The sequence below is a fragment of the Vanessa cardui genome, chromosome 24 (assembly GCF_905220365.1).
Source record: "Vanessa cardui chromosome 24, ilVanCard2.1, whole genome shotgun sequence".
NCBI classification, from domain to species: Eukaryota; Metazoa; Arthropoda; class Insecta; order Lepidoptera; family Nymphalidae; genus Vanessa; species Vanessa cardui.
In genome coordinates, this window is record NC_061146.1 from 5,960,483 (window position 1) to 5,980,226 (window position 19,744).

The 19,744-nt window shown below is 33.5% G+C and overlaps 1 protein-coding gene across 1 annotated transcript in view; it reads right to left on the reverse strand.

Annotated features, from left to right (window-relative positions):
• LOC124540241 (E3 ubiquitin-protein ligase RNF123-like) overlaps positions 1 to 19,744 on the reverse strand; it is an 80,425-nt gene that overhangs the window by 49,474 nt on the left and 11,207 nt on the right. Inside the window, exons 12-21 of the mRNA XM_047117706.1 lie at positions 13,123 to 13,241; positions 11,551 to 11,601; positions 10,811 to 10,923; positions 9,052 to 9,171; positions 8,029 to 8,135; positions 2,947 to 3,054; positions 1,881 to 1,969; positions 1,319 to 1,424; positions 831 to 990; positions 88 to 187 (exon numbers count right to left, since the gene is read on the reverse strand). Of these exons, the coding sequence (XP_046973662.1) occupies positions 88 to 187; positions 831 to 990; positions 1,319 to 1,424; positions 1,881 to 1,969; positions 2,947 to 3,054; positions 8,029 to 8,135; positions 9,052 to 9,171; positions 10,811 to 10,923; positions 11,551 to 11,601; positions 13,123 to 13,241 (1,073 nt within the window). The remainder of the gene's footprint in view (positions 1 to 87; positions 188 to 830; positions 991 to 1,318; positions 1,425 to 1,880; positions 1,970 to 2,946; positions 3,055 to 8,028; positions 8,136 to 9,051; positions 9,172 to 10,810; positions 10,924 to 11,550; positions 11,602 to 13,122; positions 13,242 to 19,744) is intronic.

Sequence of the window (19,744 nt, forward strand, 5' to 3'; positions counted from 1 at the left end):
CCCAAGCTTTTGCTTTACAAATCCAGCATAACCTTTACAAATGATTCAAATCGTTTTAATTACACAATAAATATAAAATCAAATCACCTTCAACGGTTTGAAGTTCATTCGTAACTGTAACCATCCGTTGTTCTATATCGTGAAGACAATCGGCCATGTCCAGTTGGTTATCGCGTAGCTCACAAAGCTATAAATTATTTACAACTTTAAATAATAATGATAACATAACATGAGCCGAGATGGCCCAGTGTTTGAACGCGTGAATCTTAACCGATTATTGAAGGTTCCAATTGAAGTAAGCACCATTGAATATTTATGTGCTTCATTTGGGTTTATAATTCATCTCGTGCTCGGCGGTAAAGGAATACATCGTAAGGAAATTTGCACGTGTCTATTTTCATAGAAATTCTGCCACATGTGTATTCCACCAACTCGCATTGGAGCAGCGTGGATATGTACCAAACCTTTTCCTCAAAGGGAGAGGAGACTTTAGTGGGAAATATAGACCCCGTAACGTTTAAGAAACTAAAGGTCGAGATGATGTGTAGTGATCGAATTTGATTTCTTCTGTGCGGTAGGTGGTAAAAGAGACCCCGTATTAAAGTCAATAGGTACACCAAAGTATTCTGTTTTAAAGTATAGGCATCATATAAATATATTTGTCACCTTTCAAAGATGCTACACACAACAGAGAAACCTATGTTTTCTTAGTCGTACCGCACATACGAATTATACTTTGACACAGAGACACATGCGTACTAGACCTCTCATTTAAAGTGTTAAAAAAAAACAATTTATATAACACTTAAGTCAAATAATAAATATTATACCTTTTCTGCATGTTTGATGGCTATTCCATGGTACAACGCCAACAGTCCATCCATGAGTCTCAAGTACGCCGTCCTAACATCGATACACCCAGCACCGGGCATCATTGACCTTGTCCCTTTAAGGGCTAAGGCCGTTTCACCAGTCGGCCTTGAGTATAAGCTATGGATATTAAAATAGTTATAATTTTCATTCCTTTATAATTATCATTGCATTCGATCGTTGAAGATTTGGGAATCATCTTGAAGTTTCAAGATCAATAACATTGATGTTTCTTTTTCTTTTTAATAGTATTACTCTAATGTGCTATACAACATTTTTTTTAAAGTTTTTGTTTAATAGTTTTATTGTCAGGCAGTGTCACAAGTGTGTTCTGAGTTTATTTGGATGGTATTTGGCCAGGTTATCCATGACTGGTTCATTTATATTATTCATCGTCAATTTTAGCATAAATTTAGAGTCTTTTTGATAATCATAGATAAACGAATACCTGTTTGCCATTGGTGGCATCGGTGGATGCATAAATCGCGCCATTGATGATATAACTTGGGGTAGCGTTGCCAATCCTGGAGAGCCTGCTGCCATATCGTTCACACCTAACCAAGATTTTCCACATAAAATTATGGGAATTAGATTAATGTGAATATTATTGTGACACTCCTAAACCATTACATATCTACGATACGACATGGGAACTTTCAAGAAAAGAGCGTACTCCTTTCTTAAAAGCCGGCAACGCACCTGCAAGCCCCCTGGGGTCGCAGATGTCCATGGGCGGTGGTAGTCACTTTCCATCAGGTGAGCCTCCTGCTCGTTTGCCACCTATCAGTCATATATATGTATGATCAGTAATATGAAAAAACGATAAAATAATACATAAACCAATAGGCATGTGTCCGATATATCGAAACTAATCAAAGATCGAATGTCGTCGGAACTACCACCGCCCATGGACATTTGCAGCACCAGGGGGCTTTCAGGTCCGTTGCCGGCCATTACTGTACTTGATTCTACTGTTTGTTTCCATAAAACAAATAAATAAATATATATACCAGCATCGATTCCTCCTGATCTATTGTAATTCGGTTCGAAACTTTGTATAAACGGATTCTCCTCGCCGAGAACCTGAATAAGATCCTGCCTGCGGCAAAACATTTCAATTAATTTTAATTGCTCAAAACAACGTCTAGTATTTCACGTTTAATTTGTCTATTCTTAAATTGTTTGAATTATTTAAAAGTTGTATTTTATGAATATAATATTACAGTAACTCACTTTTCACAATTTCGAGTTTATTAAGTTAAGGATTTCAAACGCGAGTCTTACTAACGTGGATTTTATCTGGTATTTAGGTACAAGATATTTCCTACACCGCTATTCAAGAGTAAGAGTTCAATAAAAAATGAAAGAAAATATGATGGATGTCCGGATTTGTCTATTTCGGCATAAATGTATACTGTATAGTACGACACAGCGTAGAGGTAGCATCGGAAAATTCGATAAAACCGATTACTGCCGATTCATACGACCATTAGAAATAGCTCCCTATCGCGCCACTTGACGCTACTAGTCGCTATAGATTCTCGCGTCAGTTCAACCCGAGACAGCGATTGCATGTAAATCGACGTGTCGAATTGACGAATATATTAGATCATGTGATATAACATGTTATTTCGTTTGTGTTAAGATCATATTCACATAAGAAATAAATATTAATAATTTGGGAGACCGTATATATTCGGATGTAATCGTTTTTACGAATTTTACCGACGCTACATCTAAGTTGTGTCGTACTATACTGAAATATTGTATTTTCTATACTTATTTTCATCAATTGACAACCAGAACCAAAACGATTATACAGTGTACGTTAAAAATTATTGTAATACTTTATATACTTAAACCACAATTTAGGCTAAAAAGAATTTACGACCTTTCTGAAACGAGCCAACTTATTCATAATCTCACAAATATCAGACAACCAGTTTAATGGTTTTATAACTGAGCACCATTAAAAACAGTCATGAAAGGGAAAATAATTGGTGATAAAGTTTTACAGTGAAAGTGACGATTTAGTGAATGAGAATAAAAAAGTCAATAAAATCTCGCCGTACAGACCGTAAAGTCCGGACCAAGAACGGCAGGACTCCTCCCAGACGATCGACGTTGTAAAAATCAAGTTCACCGTCTATAAATGTTCTCGCTGGTATGTGAGGTGGTAGGTGCCTTTAAATGACAAATTGGATAATCAGAACAAAGTGAACTATTAGGGTATAGGTATTATCACTACATAGTATACAACAAAGTCGCCTTCTCTGTCCCTATATCGCTATATATGCTTAAATCTTTAAAACTACGCAAGGGATAATGATACGGTTTTTTTATTAGATTAGATTCGAGTGGAAGGTTTTTGTATACAATACATGAAACACTGATAATTTTAGAAGTGTCTAGTTATGTGCCGTAAATAAATATAGTCTATATGTAGTATAGCAGTACACCCGTGCAAAACCATGGTGGGTCGCTAGTAAAATAATATAAACAAAAGGTTTTTTTTCTTTTCTTTGGGAAGCCAAAGGGAGCAATTATAGAACCATTGGTAGACGTTCATTAAAAACATTGGCATTTTGTTAAATGTAAATAACCGACTATTTATAATACCATGACTGAATCAAACATGGGATGTAAAATGTTATGAATCTCGTATCAATCCAAATGTAATGTCTCATGTGAAGTTTGCCTGGACCTCATTTCCTACAAACTCTCACGTAACCAAAAGACCAATAAGCTACAAAATGTTCGACGTATATTTCGTTCTTTAAGTTCTATATTTATACATAACTTACTTACATACATATTTGTAATGGAAATATTATTCAACTAGCTGTGACCGCAATTTCGTTCGCGTTTGAATTTAATACGTTATTAAGTTTGAATTTAGTAATTTTATACGGCGAAATCTGTCCAGACTCTCCAGAAATTAGCCGGAACAAAGAGATAGCTATCTGTCATATTTTTACAATTTTCTCTATAATAAATAAAAAATTTAAGAAAAAAGAAAAACCGACTTCAAACAAAACACTATTTTAAATATAATTGCGTATTCAATATATATTTTTAGAGTCCCCTAAATAAAATGAAATGAAAAATATTAGACTACTTAAAAGTCGATTTACGGTTATATAACGTAGTTAAAGTTATTGTTATATTTGGAGCCAGTGTTAGCCACGGGCACGCTCCTCAACAATCAAAAGAAAGAAGCGATACGAGCCCCTTCATAGAATCAGTATATTATCGTATAAAAGGTAATTTGTAAAAAAGATGTTGCTTAAAATATTCTCGTAGATCTCTTGATAGATATGCTGTAGGGTTTTCTTGGTTGACAACTTTAATTTAAAAAAATCATCAGTAAAAGTAAAAGTCACATCTATTTTAAATTATCTTTTTTTTTAATTAATAAAGTTTGTCCTAGGTCGTTTAGTGGATGTTAAATCAGAAGCGAATAAACGGTTCTACAAATTAGACGAGCTGTTTGGACGTGATCTAATTAATTTGGGTAAGAGAATACTGTTCCCCCTCTTTAGGCTAGTGTCTGGAAGGCTAACAAAATTAGGGACCATTTGAGAAAACTGCAATTTATCGACATTTAACTTTGATTAAGTTATAGATACTAAGAGTATCTACTAAGAGTAACTTCATTACATACTATAAAACAAAATCGTTCTTTCTGTCCCTATATCCATATGTATGCTTAAATCTTTAAAACTACGCAACGGTTTTTGATGCGGTTTCTTTAATAGATAGAGTGATTCGAGAGGAAGGTTTTTATATATATCGGAGAAGCATGTCCGACCCCTCTTTCAAAAAACATGACGTCAGCATTGCTGTCACAAGTGTGAGGGTTTCGATCTTTAACCATCCTGGGTGGTATGAAATTAAACTCAGGAAATAATCTTCTCTGATTTATTCCAATATGAGGCTCGCACATGCCTATCGATACCGGCGGGCGCGTGGTCTTTTATAACAAAAATAGGGCAGACTTATTCACTCAACATAACAGCTGTTTACAAACACTAAAATATTTCAGACTAATTTAACATTTCACAATTCTCTTAAATTATTAATTTAACAATCAGTTGTTAAATTATTAAAATAATCATTTCTGGACACGTGTTTTTCTTAAATTCGTGGTTTCGCGCCGACATACATAATACATGGACAATTTCTTAAAGAAACACTGATAATTTAAGAAGTTTCTACTGTGATTTCATATCATTAAACTATATATATATTTAGATATATATATAAGTTTCTTCGGTAAGGCTTTTAACAATTTGGCTTCAAATGATTGGCGTAAATACTGAATAAAACTTCAGTAATTTTTTTAATATCTAACTAAACTAACTCCCACTCTACTTCACACACGAGCAATACTGATACTGAATATACTACAGAATATTTATATACAAAGTTCACAGCTTTTTTGTCATGACATAATACAAACCACTATGTAACCTACCCGCGTTTTTAATCTGTAATATCTTTTGAAATATTCATTTGAATCACTTGCTGTAAACAGCGATATTAATGTACCTTAAATGCACAATTCATTGAGGGTACTTAATTGAAAAAGGATTAATGGTGTATTGCTTAAAATCTCTTCGTAAATGGGTAATTACTTCTCATAAAAAGTAAAGGCTAAAAATGATCACTTATGGTTATGTATCTATAAGAGAAAGAAATATAGAAAATTATTTTGATCTCAATCTGCTTTTACGTTGTATGCTGTGTGTTTTTGTATATTGTGCTTGCTAAACATAAATAATCTTTCACTAGAATCATTCAATATATTAAATCCTCTAAAAAATCCCACTTTCATGTTACTTAGTTTAAAGACCTAATCATACATATGAACGGACAGACAACAGAAGCGACTTAGTTTTATATTTTGAAGTGATTGGAATGAAATTGTATTCGAAATTTAAATTACTTGATGATTTCCTTTTAAAAAGGTATGTTTTGTCTGTCTTTAATAATCTATACAAATGATAAAATTGCAGTGTCTATTTGTTATATTAAATAGCCCTTTTTTACTCAATGCATATGCATTACACGGTACATATACCAAAATAACATTTTTTTTTCACTGACAGATAACTAATATTATAAGGAGTAGCTTAGGTTACAATAATATATTTGTTTTTATTTTTTTTAAGTGCTGTAATATCGAATTGTGACACAATCCTGTAATGATATTTATACAGTGTAGCATAATAATAAATAAATAAAATAAATAATTTTTTTTTTGTTAAATTCAAACGCGTACATGGTTGCGGGCACAGCTGGTAGTAAATTATTTTAATCTCAACCAGCTTTTACACTGCGTGCAGTGTGTTTTCAACCGACTTCAAAAAGGAGGAGGTTATCAATTCGTCTGTTTTTTTTATATTTATTACCATAAAAAAATACAGACACCGGCTCCAAATGTAACAATAACTATAACTACGTTATATTCATGTGTAAATCGATTTTTAAGTAGTCTCATATTTTTCATGTTAAATATGCAATTATTTTATTTCTTTTTAGTGCATATTTATTTGTTTTAAAATAGTGTTTTGTTTGAAGTCGGTTTTTCTTTTTGTTAAAATTTATAATTATGTATACTGTGCTCTTATTACACACAAACTATCTTTCACTAGTATCACTCAATGTATTAAATCCTCATTGAAATCCGTTACTTAGTTTTAAAGAGCTAATTATACATATGGACGGACAAACAGCAGAAGGGACTTCGTTTTATATTATGAAGTAATTGGAATGAAATTGAATTCGAAATTTAAATTCCTTTTAAAAAGATACATTTTGTATATTGTCTATGATTTTTGTTGTTCAGATTATTCCAAAGAAAATTCTTATAATAATAATTACCTTGTTTATTTTTAATTAATACGTAATTAGTTTTGTATGGAACGTTCTCGAACGTTCTCGAATAAATCACCCTTAAATACGTTCGAGTTAATACAAGTCGTTAACTAGACTTTAATCTAAGGCTTTGCTCTGCGAGAATCTCGGGCTAAGATCTAAATGGAGTATCGTTGTTTTTCCAACGTGATCGTAATACGGAAAAGGTCCGCATAGTGAGCTCTTCGAGAATATTCGATTGTAATTGAGTGTTCTTTTTAATTAATTTTCAGTAGGTTGTCTTTTTACTAAGAAAAATGTAAGTAATATTTTTTTTATATATTTTTTTTGGGTTTTTGACAATTGCATGTTGCGGAGATGAGAATGCTGAGAGGAATGTGTGGTGTTACGCGAATGGATAGAGTAAGGAATGAGTATATAAGAGGAAGTTTGAAAGTGACACCGATAGCCGAGAAGTTATGTGGAAGGCGGCTATCGTGGTATGGGCATGTAATGCGGAGGAATGAGGAATATATTGTGAGGAAGGCCTTGAGCATGGATGTGGATGGATATAGAGGTAGAGGACGACCAAGAAAGCGATGGATGGATTGTGGGAAAGACGATATGGTTAGAAAGAATGTTACTTGTGAGATGACGTCAGACAGAGAAGTCTGGAAGGAGAAGACATGCTGCGCCGACCCCAAATAATATTGGGAAAAGGGCAGGAGGATGATGATGATTTTTTTGGGTTTTTGTTTGTATGTGTATGACTGGCTCGTTTCTAAATATTTAATTGCCTGAATAGATTTAGCTGTGGGCGGTAAAGTTAAAAGTGGTCACCACAAATCATGTAAATTAGCACTGTAAGAAATACTAACCATAAATGACCGTCTTATCAATACGCCACAACTTATACATTAGTAGCAGTAGTAATAGTAGTTGTAGTAACAGTCTGTGAATTACCCACTGCTGGGCTAAGACCTCCGCTCACTTTAAAGGAAAAGTTTGGAGCATATTTCACTGCGCTGCCCCAGTGCAGGTTAGTGGATGAAATTAAATACAAATATATGTATATATTATATACTTATGACGACTTTTTTATCATCATTGCGAATACTGATAATCAATCAATCCGTAAGAACTACTGAACGTCTTTTTATGAATATAAACTATTGACTCGAAATAATCTGTAGATGATTAGAGTATATATATACTTTTTAATTCCATTGATGGTTCCCCTTTTGTATATAACGCGAAGCGTACGTTTAACAGCCAGTAATGTATACTAAAAATACTTACGGATTATTCAGAGGGTTTTCGTTCCATAGTCGCAACACAGCAGTGAGAAGGCGAGCATGACAGCACCAGGAAATAGCTGGCGAGTTTCTGGACACGTTGAATAATCTCTGAAAAAAAAAAACTCATTTGCATCAAGGACTTTAAGTTAAATAATGTAAAGATGAAATGAGGTGACTTGGTGGTAGGGCTTTGTGCTAGCCCGTCTGGGTAGGTACCACCCACTCATCAGTTATTCTACCGCCAAATAACAGTACTCGGTATTGTTGTTTTTCGGTTTGAAGGGTGAGTGAGCCAGTGTAACTACAGGCACAAGGGACATACCATCTTAGTTCCCAAGGTTGGTGGCACATTGACGATGTAAGGAATAGTTAATATTTCTTACAGCGTCATTGTCTATGGGTGACCACTTACCATCAGGTGGCCCAAATGCTCGTCCGGCAATAAAAAAAAATAGATTATAAAAAAATAGATTATATAGAATAGTTTGAAACGACTTATTGTTCCTTATATGTTACTCGAATAGTTAAGGTTATCTGCAGTCATTTTGTAAAATATAATGTGGTCAAACGACTTAATTACAGTAATCTATATTTATATTACTATTGTTAATGTGAAAGTAACCCTGCCTGTCTGTCTGTCGCTCTATCACGACAAAACCGCTGAACCGAATTTGATGAAATTCGATATGAAGCCAACTTGAACTCTGAGAAAGGACATATGGTACTTTTTTCCCTGATACATGACAACCAACACCCTAAAACGCTAGTGAAGCCTCGGGCAACAATTAGTACGCCAAAATTTATAGCCGATGTCCCCAATACCGTAAAACGTGAGCGAAACCTCGGGCAACAATTATTACGTCAAAATTAATAGCCGATGTCACTTTCTGACATTCGAAGCTCGTGTTCTGCTGTGAGTTTCGAGTTTCTTCTTACAGAATCCCTCTACTAGCTAAATTAGCTGGTACTGCATTGTTTGGGTCAAATGTTTAATTACAATTTGCATTGTATAAATATTACTCACCATATCCAAGATACAATTATCCATTATGTATCTCCTGAACTTTTCCAAGAAGATTTTCCTCGTCGATGGTACCATGGTTGTACCATCTGTGTTATCCAGTAACATGAGCAGGAACTCCAACTAATTGATGAAATGGTAAATTACTTATTTATATATTATAATGTTCAAGAGTTTATAGTTTTAAAGGGTTCTTCTTCTAGTTATAGTACGACACAATTTAGATGTATCATCGGCAAATTCAATAAAACCGATTACTGCCGATTTATACAACCAATAGAAAGAGCTCCCTATCGCGCCATTCGACGCTATTCGTCGCTATAGATTCTCGCGTCAGTTCAACCCGAGAAAGCAAGTGCGTGTAAATGGACGTGTCAAATTTACGAATATATTAGGTCATATGATATAACAGTGTTTTCTTTCAGTGTTTTTCTGTGGGTGGTGAATTATCATTAGGTGGCCAATATGCTAGTTCTTTTACCTATTTAAAATAAATTAAAACACAATCTTACAGGATTAAACACTTTTTTTTTCGAATTAATGGACTCGTAGAGTACATTCGATAAATTAATTATATAAATAATATATTATATAATAGTCTTGTAGAACTATGCATAGTCGTGACCAATAAACGTGTATTTACAGGATTTTACTTAAAGTAACAAGCCTGTAAATTTCCCACTGCTGGGATAAGGCCTCCTCTTCCATTAAGGAGAGGGTTTGGAACATATTCCACCACGCTGTTAAAATGCGGGTTGATGGAATGCAAAAGTGACAGAATTCCGATGAGAATAGACACATGCAGGTTTCCTCACGATGTTTTACTTCACCAACGAGCACGAGATGAATTATAAACACAAATTAAGCATATATATATAGTGGTGCTTGCCTGGGTTTGAACCCGCAATCATCGGTTAGGATGCACGCGTTCTAACCACTGGGCCATCTTAGCTCTTAAGCTGTTAACAATACCTATTAAATAAGAAATATTTTTAAATATTAATATTTGCTGTAAACTGCAGAGATGTCTGTCGCGTCAAAACTAAACTGAAATAGCGCTTAACCGCTTAATTTAATTAATTGTTAGTTGCAAGGAAAGTGTTCAGAGGAATATTTAAATGGTAGCTTTTGATTCGTGCTAAAAATTGAGACTAATCTTAAACAATTTGATTTCCCTTAAAATATCTAAATATGAATGAGTTTGTTAAGACATTTAGCATGGATGTGATGGATGTAGAGGTAGAGGACGACCAAAGAAACGATGGATGGATTGTGTGAAAATCGATATGGTTGGAAATTATGTTACTTGTGAGATGACGTTCGACACAGAAGTATGGAAGGAGAAGAAATGCTGCGCCGACCCCAAATAAAATTGAGAAAGGTAAAGATGGATGATTATGAATGACTTTGATAAAAATGGGATTTTTTTTAGTTTGCCGTCTAAAAGTATTTCAGAATTTGATCCTAATTACTGATACAATGATCTTAAAATACATTCTTTTTGAAAGACCAGAATTTATAGGCCTGAAAAATGGATTCATATATACATAAATAATACAATTAGTTTAAAAAATTTTTTTCGTCACAAAATTCGCTATCCTTTGGGTTTATTTATCGTTTCCACTTAAAAGGTTCACCTGCTTACATAATACGCAAAGTGCGATCGGCAATGAGGTTCTTAGAAAATATGAATAATTTTAATAATTTAACCTAAAACATAAGCCACGATGAACTTTATGCAAATTGCTCTGAATAAATTTACCTGTATACGCTCCAGAGGTGCGACGGCTTTTGTTATTTTCTCACAGTCTTCTTTATACTGAGCCTCTAATGTTGAATCATCTCGATATGATGGGAGTGACTTGGATGTATTATCTACATTTTACACAAGAAACCATTACTTAATGAAAATAAGAATCTCATTTTTACTTAGGAGGCTTTGAACTTGTCTTGCCTTGTGGAACTACTCACGTTTAAATTACAGTAGATATGTTATCGTTTTTTGAGCACAAATTAAGCACATGAATATTCAGTGGTGCTTGCCTGGGTTTCAATCCGCAATCATCGGTTATGATGCACGCGTTTTTACTACTGGGCCATCACGGTAGTATCACACTAGGCCTCCTCTTAATCCCTCCTCTTCCTTTGAGGAGAATGAGAGGTTACCATACCACGCTGTTCCAATGCGGAATGGTGGAATTTCCGGTGAATGAAAAAAGCTGATTTCTCTACGACGTTTTCGTTCCCCGACAATCACGAATTATAATCACACACAAATTAGACCCATAAATATTTAGTGATGCTTGTTCGATTTACAATATTTGTCCAAGATTGTCTAATTTAACGACATTTCGAAAAGCAAGTTCTAACGATATTCTTATTTTAAATTTTAGTTGAACATTTTGAAAAAGGATCACAAAATTTTATTTCCATCCTCAATATTTACTTAAATTTCAATGGCCTCTACTCTACACTAATGTTCATCCAGTTTACGAGATATACCTGCCCCAGTTGGTGTGAACGTGGAAGGTCTCGTGCCCTTCTCCGCAATTTCTACAAGGATAAAAATTTCTGTTACGTAAGCTGGAAATGTTACGACTAAAATTGGAATTTTCGGAAGAAAATCTGATCTTTCCAAAACGATTACATTCAGACGACGATAAAACGGCTTATGTTATTTTTATGAATTCCATCATTGTTAATTACGTATAACTTTTTATTAATTTTTATTTTTTTAAGGTTACTAAAAAAAAATATCAATATAAGTCTCTACTACTACTACTGTAAAATCTGTTTGAAAAATTCTCACAGTCCTGACTGTTAATTTGGCTCAAATAGTAAAAAATATACTTTTTTGGTATCGAATACGTATAAAAGATAGATTTAAAAAAAGTTTTGGTTTTAATCTTTGCGCTTCCCACACGTGTGTTCTCCTTTCATACATCGAACTCACTTACATTATCATTCCATTTTTATAATTACTAAAATAAAGAGAATAAGTCTTCATTTATAGTTGAAATTTTCTGAATCTGTTTCAAAATAAATCATAATTAATCAGAAACAAATAAACTATCTATGTATATTCACTTAAAGTAATTGATCTAGAGTTTTGTTTGTCTACGTTTGCATTTTATTGATGTTTATTTATGCAAACGTCGTAACTCCACGTGTATCCATCGATCCGTCTAAAAAATACTGAAGAAAACTCTCACGTACAACCGACAACATTGCAAATACATTTAGGTTAGGTTACAACTTTATGAAGCAACTTGTAGTCGCCTGTGGATTCGCTCGCTTTTTAGAGTTTTGTCATGTTTTATACAAAATATTAGCCTATATGTATATATATCGAAGCGTCAAAAAGTTTAATTAGGATTTTTTGATTTTTGTCGTACATACTGACGACGTGAGTATAACTTAGGACACATGACAGCGAAAAAAGTTATATTTAAAAGAATATCGTAAGAAAGATATAACGAACGTGAACAACTAGACTTATATTTCGAATATCTTCATGTCTGATAACGAGTTTGATGCCTGACTACTCATTTTATACATTTTCTTTTTGGTTGATAAAATGAGGGATCATAGTAGTTCCAATCTTTAATTTCAGTTCAATCAGTCGAATTTCTAAAAAGGATTATATAGATTTTCATCCCCTATTTTATCACCTTAGGGGAGAAATTTATCAAAATCCTTTCTTAGCGTATGCCTACGTTATAACAACTAACTGCATGCCAAATTTCAGCCCGATCCGTCGAGTGGTTTGGGCTGTGTTGATTGATCATAATGTCAATCAGTCAGTCACCTTTGAGTTAAATGTTCTTTCGTTACAGAGTATAGTAATGTTCCAAATTTAAACATTTTTTGAAATTTCGTAAGTCAAATCCTACCCTCACTGGACTAAGAATAGTAACCCATATTTGAATATAACTTCACAGACCATTGGGTAAAACACACGTGTGCAATATAATAGGCCATCTTGGATATCATGGATTCAAATTAATTGGAATTATTTCCCATTATCATCTTTCATAGCACTTAAGATATTTTACGATGGAATTAATGACATACCAGCAATTTGTGGATCCGTTTCTCCTTGTACCGACATAGGCCTTTGCCACCAAGGCTTCCGAATGATCGAACGCAGTACTATCTCGTCTGGGCATTTGATGTTTAGGAAATTATCGAACCTTAGAAAAAAAAACAATAATTATTTTAATTTTTTTTTTTTTTTTTTTTTTTCTACTTTATTGTTAAGGGTTTTTTATCCATCTGGCATGTCAAACCCATCATAACTTAAGCTATATACACATCAACTTATATTTAAGTAATTAATTTCCAGAATAAAATTATTGATGAATAGACAACATCTTGCATATTGCTCTAGCCACGTCAGACGTGGGATCAGTCAAGGCGCTTTGCATTATTCCGACGTTGATTTTATTTAAGTTAAAACTATTCATCAATATATCTCTGGCGTTTTTATATTTATGACATTCTACTAGGACATGATATATGTCATCTATTTTATCTTCATAAGATAAAGGAAATGCTTACATGGATAATGACCTGACCGAAGTCTACATAATATGGTAGTGTAAAATCTATTTATTTTAATTAATTCAAACCAAGGTATTCGAGGAGGCTGACAAACGATCGTTTTGTACCAAATGCCTTTGTCTCTAGACCGTTGATCAAAATATTCCTGCCACAAACGCCAATTTGCGACCTTAAACTTTGATAAAATCTCTGTAAAACTAGGTTGAATACGAAAGACCCTTCCTTGAATGCATGCGATTTTAGCTCGTTTGTCAGCCTCCTCGTTACCTCGTAGCCCAATATGAGACGGAACCCATTGCAATTTCAGCTGTCGTCCCTGTTCGAGAATATCATGTATTTTGTTAATGACATCATAGGCTATCGGTACACCTCTGCACCCAGAGGCGCATCGAGCCAAGTGTTGTAAGGCACTCTTACTATCAGATAATATAACTATTTTATCGTTATTAACATTGATTAAGGCGTGTGTCAAAGCTTCTGAAATTGCAATGAGTTCCAACGTCATTATAGAAACATTCTCCAGTATTTTAAAAATACCGTCACAATTTAAATTAGGGTCATAATATGCAGCTCCCGAAAGATTACTGGATCTAGATCCATCGGTAAAAATTTTATGCCAGCCACTATATATTTTGTTTAAGCTCGAAAGAGTATTCTGTTTCAAAGAATTAATCTCATACATATTTTTAGAACCCTTAACATCATCAAGATCGATTTTAACAACATTTTTAATTCCAATCGAAGAGATCCAAAATTGTAGGGAGAACATTTCCAACGGCTCTGATGAATGTACGCGATAAGTTTTAGCATCATCGTAGGCTTTTATTAGGAGGGGCTTATTTTTATTTGACCAGTATTTACTATTTTGCAGAGTACTAATTGATTGTAATATTTCCAGTGAGACATTATTTGCAAAAGAAAAACTCTTAAGAACAAATTTTTGAGCTAAATAAATTCGTCTGACATGTAAAGGTGGTAAACTTATCTCGCTTTCCATAACATGGATTGGTGTACTTCTTAAAAATCCACCTATAATACGAAGTGCCTGATTTTGTATTTTATCAAGCTTAGAGAGGTTTGTATTACAAGAGCTTCCTATCAAAAAACTAGCAAAATCTATTTTACTTCTAATAATAGATAAATAAATTCGTCGTAGATGCTTAGGATGAATTCCCCAGCTAGGTCCTGTCAAAATTTTAATAATGTTGAGGAACTTAGAGCACTTTTTGACAATTTCGTCTATATGGATTTTCCAACGCAAACTTCGGTCTAACCACACCCCTAAATACTTAATACAAGTTGATGAAGGTATTGGAACACCGTTAATTTTAAGACAAGGTAAAATTCTTCTTGCACCTCTACTAAAATAACAAAAGTAACTTTTGTTATTAGAAACCTGCAACCCCAAAGAATTCAGTTTTATTACAACAGAATTTAGAGCTGATTGAATTTTTAATTCACACCTGTGCAAATCTTTATCACTTATATACAAGACAAAGTCATCAGCGTATTGAGCAATATATACTTCCTCAGAAAGACATATTTGGTGGGTAGCAATATTAAATAATAAAGGAGACAGAGGATCTCCTTGAGCTAGACCTCTATCAGTATTGCGGGAAATCTTTTTTCCGTCCTCGGATTCAATAAATAACTGGCGATTGCAAAGAAAATTCCATAAATATTGACAAAATTTGCTACCCACTCCTAAATCATCAATATTCTTGAGGACGTTTTCAACGAGGATATTGTTGTAAGCATTTTCGATATCTAGAAAACATGCTAATGTTGGAATGTTCTTGACAAAACCAATTTGAATATAAGTTATCAGTCGTGATAACGAATCTAAACAGGAATAACATTTTCTAAACCCAACCATATATGGTGAAAAGACGAGCCTTTTCTCAAGAGACCATTCTAATCGTTTCGCCATCATTGAGTGAAACAGTTTGCAAACACACGATATTAGCGAGATGGGTCGCAGTTTTAAATCGCTACTGTTAGAGCTAGTTTTAGGGATTGATAGTATTCGAATTTTAAGCCATTGCTCTGGGACACAACCTGATGTAAAAATTAAATTAAATATATGGAGTAAGAACTTTTTACCATTCTGTGGTAGATTGTATAACATCGAATAAGTTATTTTATCTTCTCCAGGAGATGTGTCTTTTTTCTTAAGACAATTTTCAAATTCTTCTAGTGTAAATTCTGCCTCCAAAAGAGTATTTGATGATAAGAAATTAGGACTACAATTCGTTACAGAAGTAGGAGTTAAAGATTTCAATAAAGTTTCTTGTTTATCCATAGGTACTGTAATGCGACTCCTTTTGAATCCTTTAATCCAACCCATTCGACGCCACATTTCTGTACTCGTCATGGTTTCACCAATAGAATCACAAAATGTATGACGATTATTAATTTTAGCTGCCTCGATTGCCAACTTAACTTCCTCTGACTTTTGTTCCAATTTATCTAAATTATCAGGCGTCGGATTGCGTCGAAAAATACTTAGAGCCAGTCTTCGCTGAGCTACTGCTAGCGATAAAAATGAAGTCCAATAGCTGCGAGGCTTAAACCGCGATTCTGGGTCCGTGCATATTTTAATTAAGGGGACACTTACATTAATAGCTTTAAAAATTTGTTCTAAGAAAAAGTTATACATCATCTGAATATCATTACTAAAAGTACTTGTATCAAGATCAAGAAAAGATTGCTGAAGAGAAACTATATATCTTGCCCAATTAATCTTTTTAAAATTACGTTTTTCTAAAAATGACCGAGTCATTAAACTACAATGCGTTATTTTGATCATAAGGTGGTCACTCCCTAAATTTTCATTTAGCACATTCCAATCAAAATTAATTGCTATATCAGAAGATAAAAAAGTGATATCAGGTGCAGATTGTTGTAGCTGAGTGTTTACTAATTTAATACGGGTAGCCGAGCCGTTATTGAGAGCAATGAAGCCATATTCAAGTGCTGAATCTTTAACCTGTATTCCTCTACTGTCAGTTTTATTCGACCAATCACTATGATGTGCATTGAAGTCACCAGCTATAACTGTCTTTTTACTAAAACACGAAAACAATTCGTCCCAATCGTTCCTGTTAGTATTTACTGAAGAAGGACAATAAATTGAAACTATATTTTCAAAAATTTTACAATTATAAAGCTTTACATATAGTACTTCAATGCCTCTGTTGGAAATGTTCACCTTTTCAACTGTACATTTAACAGACTTATGTACCATTATTGAGACCCCCCCGTAAGAATCAGTCCTATCTTTTCGATAAACATTATAATCTTTAATAAATAACTCTTTATCAGAATTCAACCATGTTTCACTAATTAATGCAATGTGGACTTTCTCATGTATTAAAAGTGCATCAAAAGAACTAAGTTTTGGCAGTATACTCTGGGCATTCCATTGTAAAATATTAATTTTTAATTCTTTTAAACTATCCATGATTAAGTAGATTTAAAATACCTTCAAAACATTTTCCCCCTAAAAATATCTTATATAAAAATTGTTTACATTCTTCAAAAATAGCTAAAATTACACCAACTATTTTCTCTTCTATTTTAGTGTTTGAAATAACTATAGTTTTAATTTTATTCAATAACTTTTTTAATTCAAAAATCTTCTCTGATTTTTCTTCTGTATCTGAATTTTCACGTAAATTTCTGATCGATGAGACTTGTTCTTTATTTTGATCTACTTTAGTCTTCACTAACTTCTTCTTTCTTGTGGCAACTTTTTTAGTTTGTCTTAATGTAGCTGTTTTTATTACTTCTGAATCATTGCTGTCCTGACTAATATCCACATGTATATCAGCTGCAGTAGTTATTTTTCTATAAGAAGGAACAGAATTAATAGACTTTTCATTTGTTACTATGTTAATGTTTTGTGAGTCATTATTTAAACTTATTTCAGATCTTTTATCTTTTTCAGATAGTTTGGTGTTATCTAAGACTTGTAATGCTTTTTTGTATGTTATATTTTCTTTACTCATTATCCATCTTAACTCTTTTTCTTTAATGAATAATGGACAGGTTTTATCCAATACAAAATGTGGCCCTTTACAGTTGAGGCATTTTAAATTTGTCATTTCGCAATTTGAATGTGCCGTACTTCCACATTTAGGACATAACATCTTTTTAATAGGACAAAATTTTAAAATATGTCCAAACTTCCAACACCCTGAACATTGGGTTACAGGGAAAACAAAAGGAAATACTTGCATTCTACAACCATAAGCTATAACATATTGAGGTAGAGAAGAACTGTTAAAACACACTCTTACACTTTCACTATCAGTCCATTTTCCATGTTCAGACATGCGTTTCAACCTTTTGACGGATAAAATCGTATATTCACATTCCAAAATCTCAAACAACTCTTTTTCATTCATGTCTAGGTCCACTCCTTTAATAAGCCCATATGAAATTCTTTTCTCCAAAGTTTTTTGACACCGATAATCCAATTCTTTAAACTTCTTACACTTCAATAAATTCTCCGCATCTTGTTCTGACATAAATCTAATAAAAATTTTATATGGTGACCTGTACTTTATTTTCTCAATACCCGTAATGTTTTCACTTCTTAGCAGTCTAGCCATAGCCATTTGTTTGGGTAATTCGCTCAAAGAAGTCACACAAATTTCATGTACATTTTCAACCTTATCCGATGTCATGTCGTTTGACACATTATTAATATTGGCAGAGTCACTCCTTACAAAGCGTTTCGGTTTCCTTCTTGTGACAGTAATAAAACCATCATCGCTATTGTAATCTTCTTCTCGCTCTTTTCTTTTTTCCACCGCCTTAGTCTGACCACCTTCACATTCTCTCATATTTAATAACGTGCGTTCACATTCTTTTATAATCTCAGAATCACTTTTATCACTCAAATTAAATGAATTATCTTCTTCACATATGTTATCTTCCATTTTTTACATATGTGGGTAGATGTAAAAAAGGTATTAAAAACGAATGTATAGTTGGAACGGAATAAGCGCGTGCACACCGAACGCAAGCTCGCGTAACACTGAATTATTTTAATTCAAACTCGATTATTACAAAATATAAATTTTTACCACGATTTTTTTTATTGATTGAGCTCGATATTTCGACATTATCTACGAATGTCTTGTTCTCGTAAACTTGGCAAAAAAATGTACCATTTTAAATACCTGTTTCAACTATTTATTTTTCAATGAAAATAATTTTAGTGGTATCATTTCAGGAAACTCTAACGAGCTTATTTTTACACTGCCGATCACACATCGCTTTGAAAGCGGCAAGTTCAATTCATCTTTGTATATTGCAGCCAACTTTGTCGCTCAGATAAAAGGTAGAAAAGTCGTGCTGACTTACACAGTTACAGGAACATTTTTTTTGAGAAAGAATTGTGTAGGGACACAATAATTGTAGTAGTGTGTGTAGTGTATAATGTATGTAACAAATGCTACTTGACAAAATGTGCCTATAAAAGTGCATGCAATACGAAATGTGTATAGAGTAATCATTAAATATTCAGTCTGTATTCAGTTAGTATTAAGAAGTCATAATGTGAACACGCCAAGTAAAATACCGAAACAAACAATGATTATTATTTGTCTCCCGTTTAACCTCCACTTCTTAAAGAAAATAAATTAGGAACTAAATATAATGGTATAGCCCCTAAAAATGGCAACATTTACAGCTTTGAAACTCGCTTAAACTAAACGATAAATCTGTTAAGTTATTAAAACTTCAATTGAGATTATAAAACTTTGCTTCATATCTAGACTAACACTATAAATGCCAAAGTTAATCGGTCTGTCTGTCAGTTGTTCTCTTAAGGTCTTTTTTACTTGGTGGTAGGGCTTTGTGCAAGCCCGTCTGGGTCGGTACTACCCGCTCATCCAGTTATTCTACCGCCAAATAACAGTAGTCAGTATTGTTGTGTTCCGATTTGAAGGGTGAGTGAGCCAGTATAACTACAGGCACAAGGGACATGACATCTTAGTTCCCAAGGTTGGTGGCACATTGACGATGTAAGGAATAGTTAATATTTCTTACAGCGTCATTGTATATTGATGATGGACACCACTTACCATCAGATGGCCCATATGCTCGTCTGTCAACCTATACT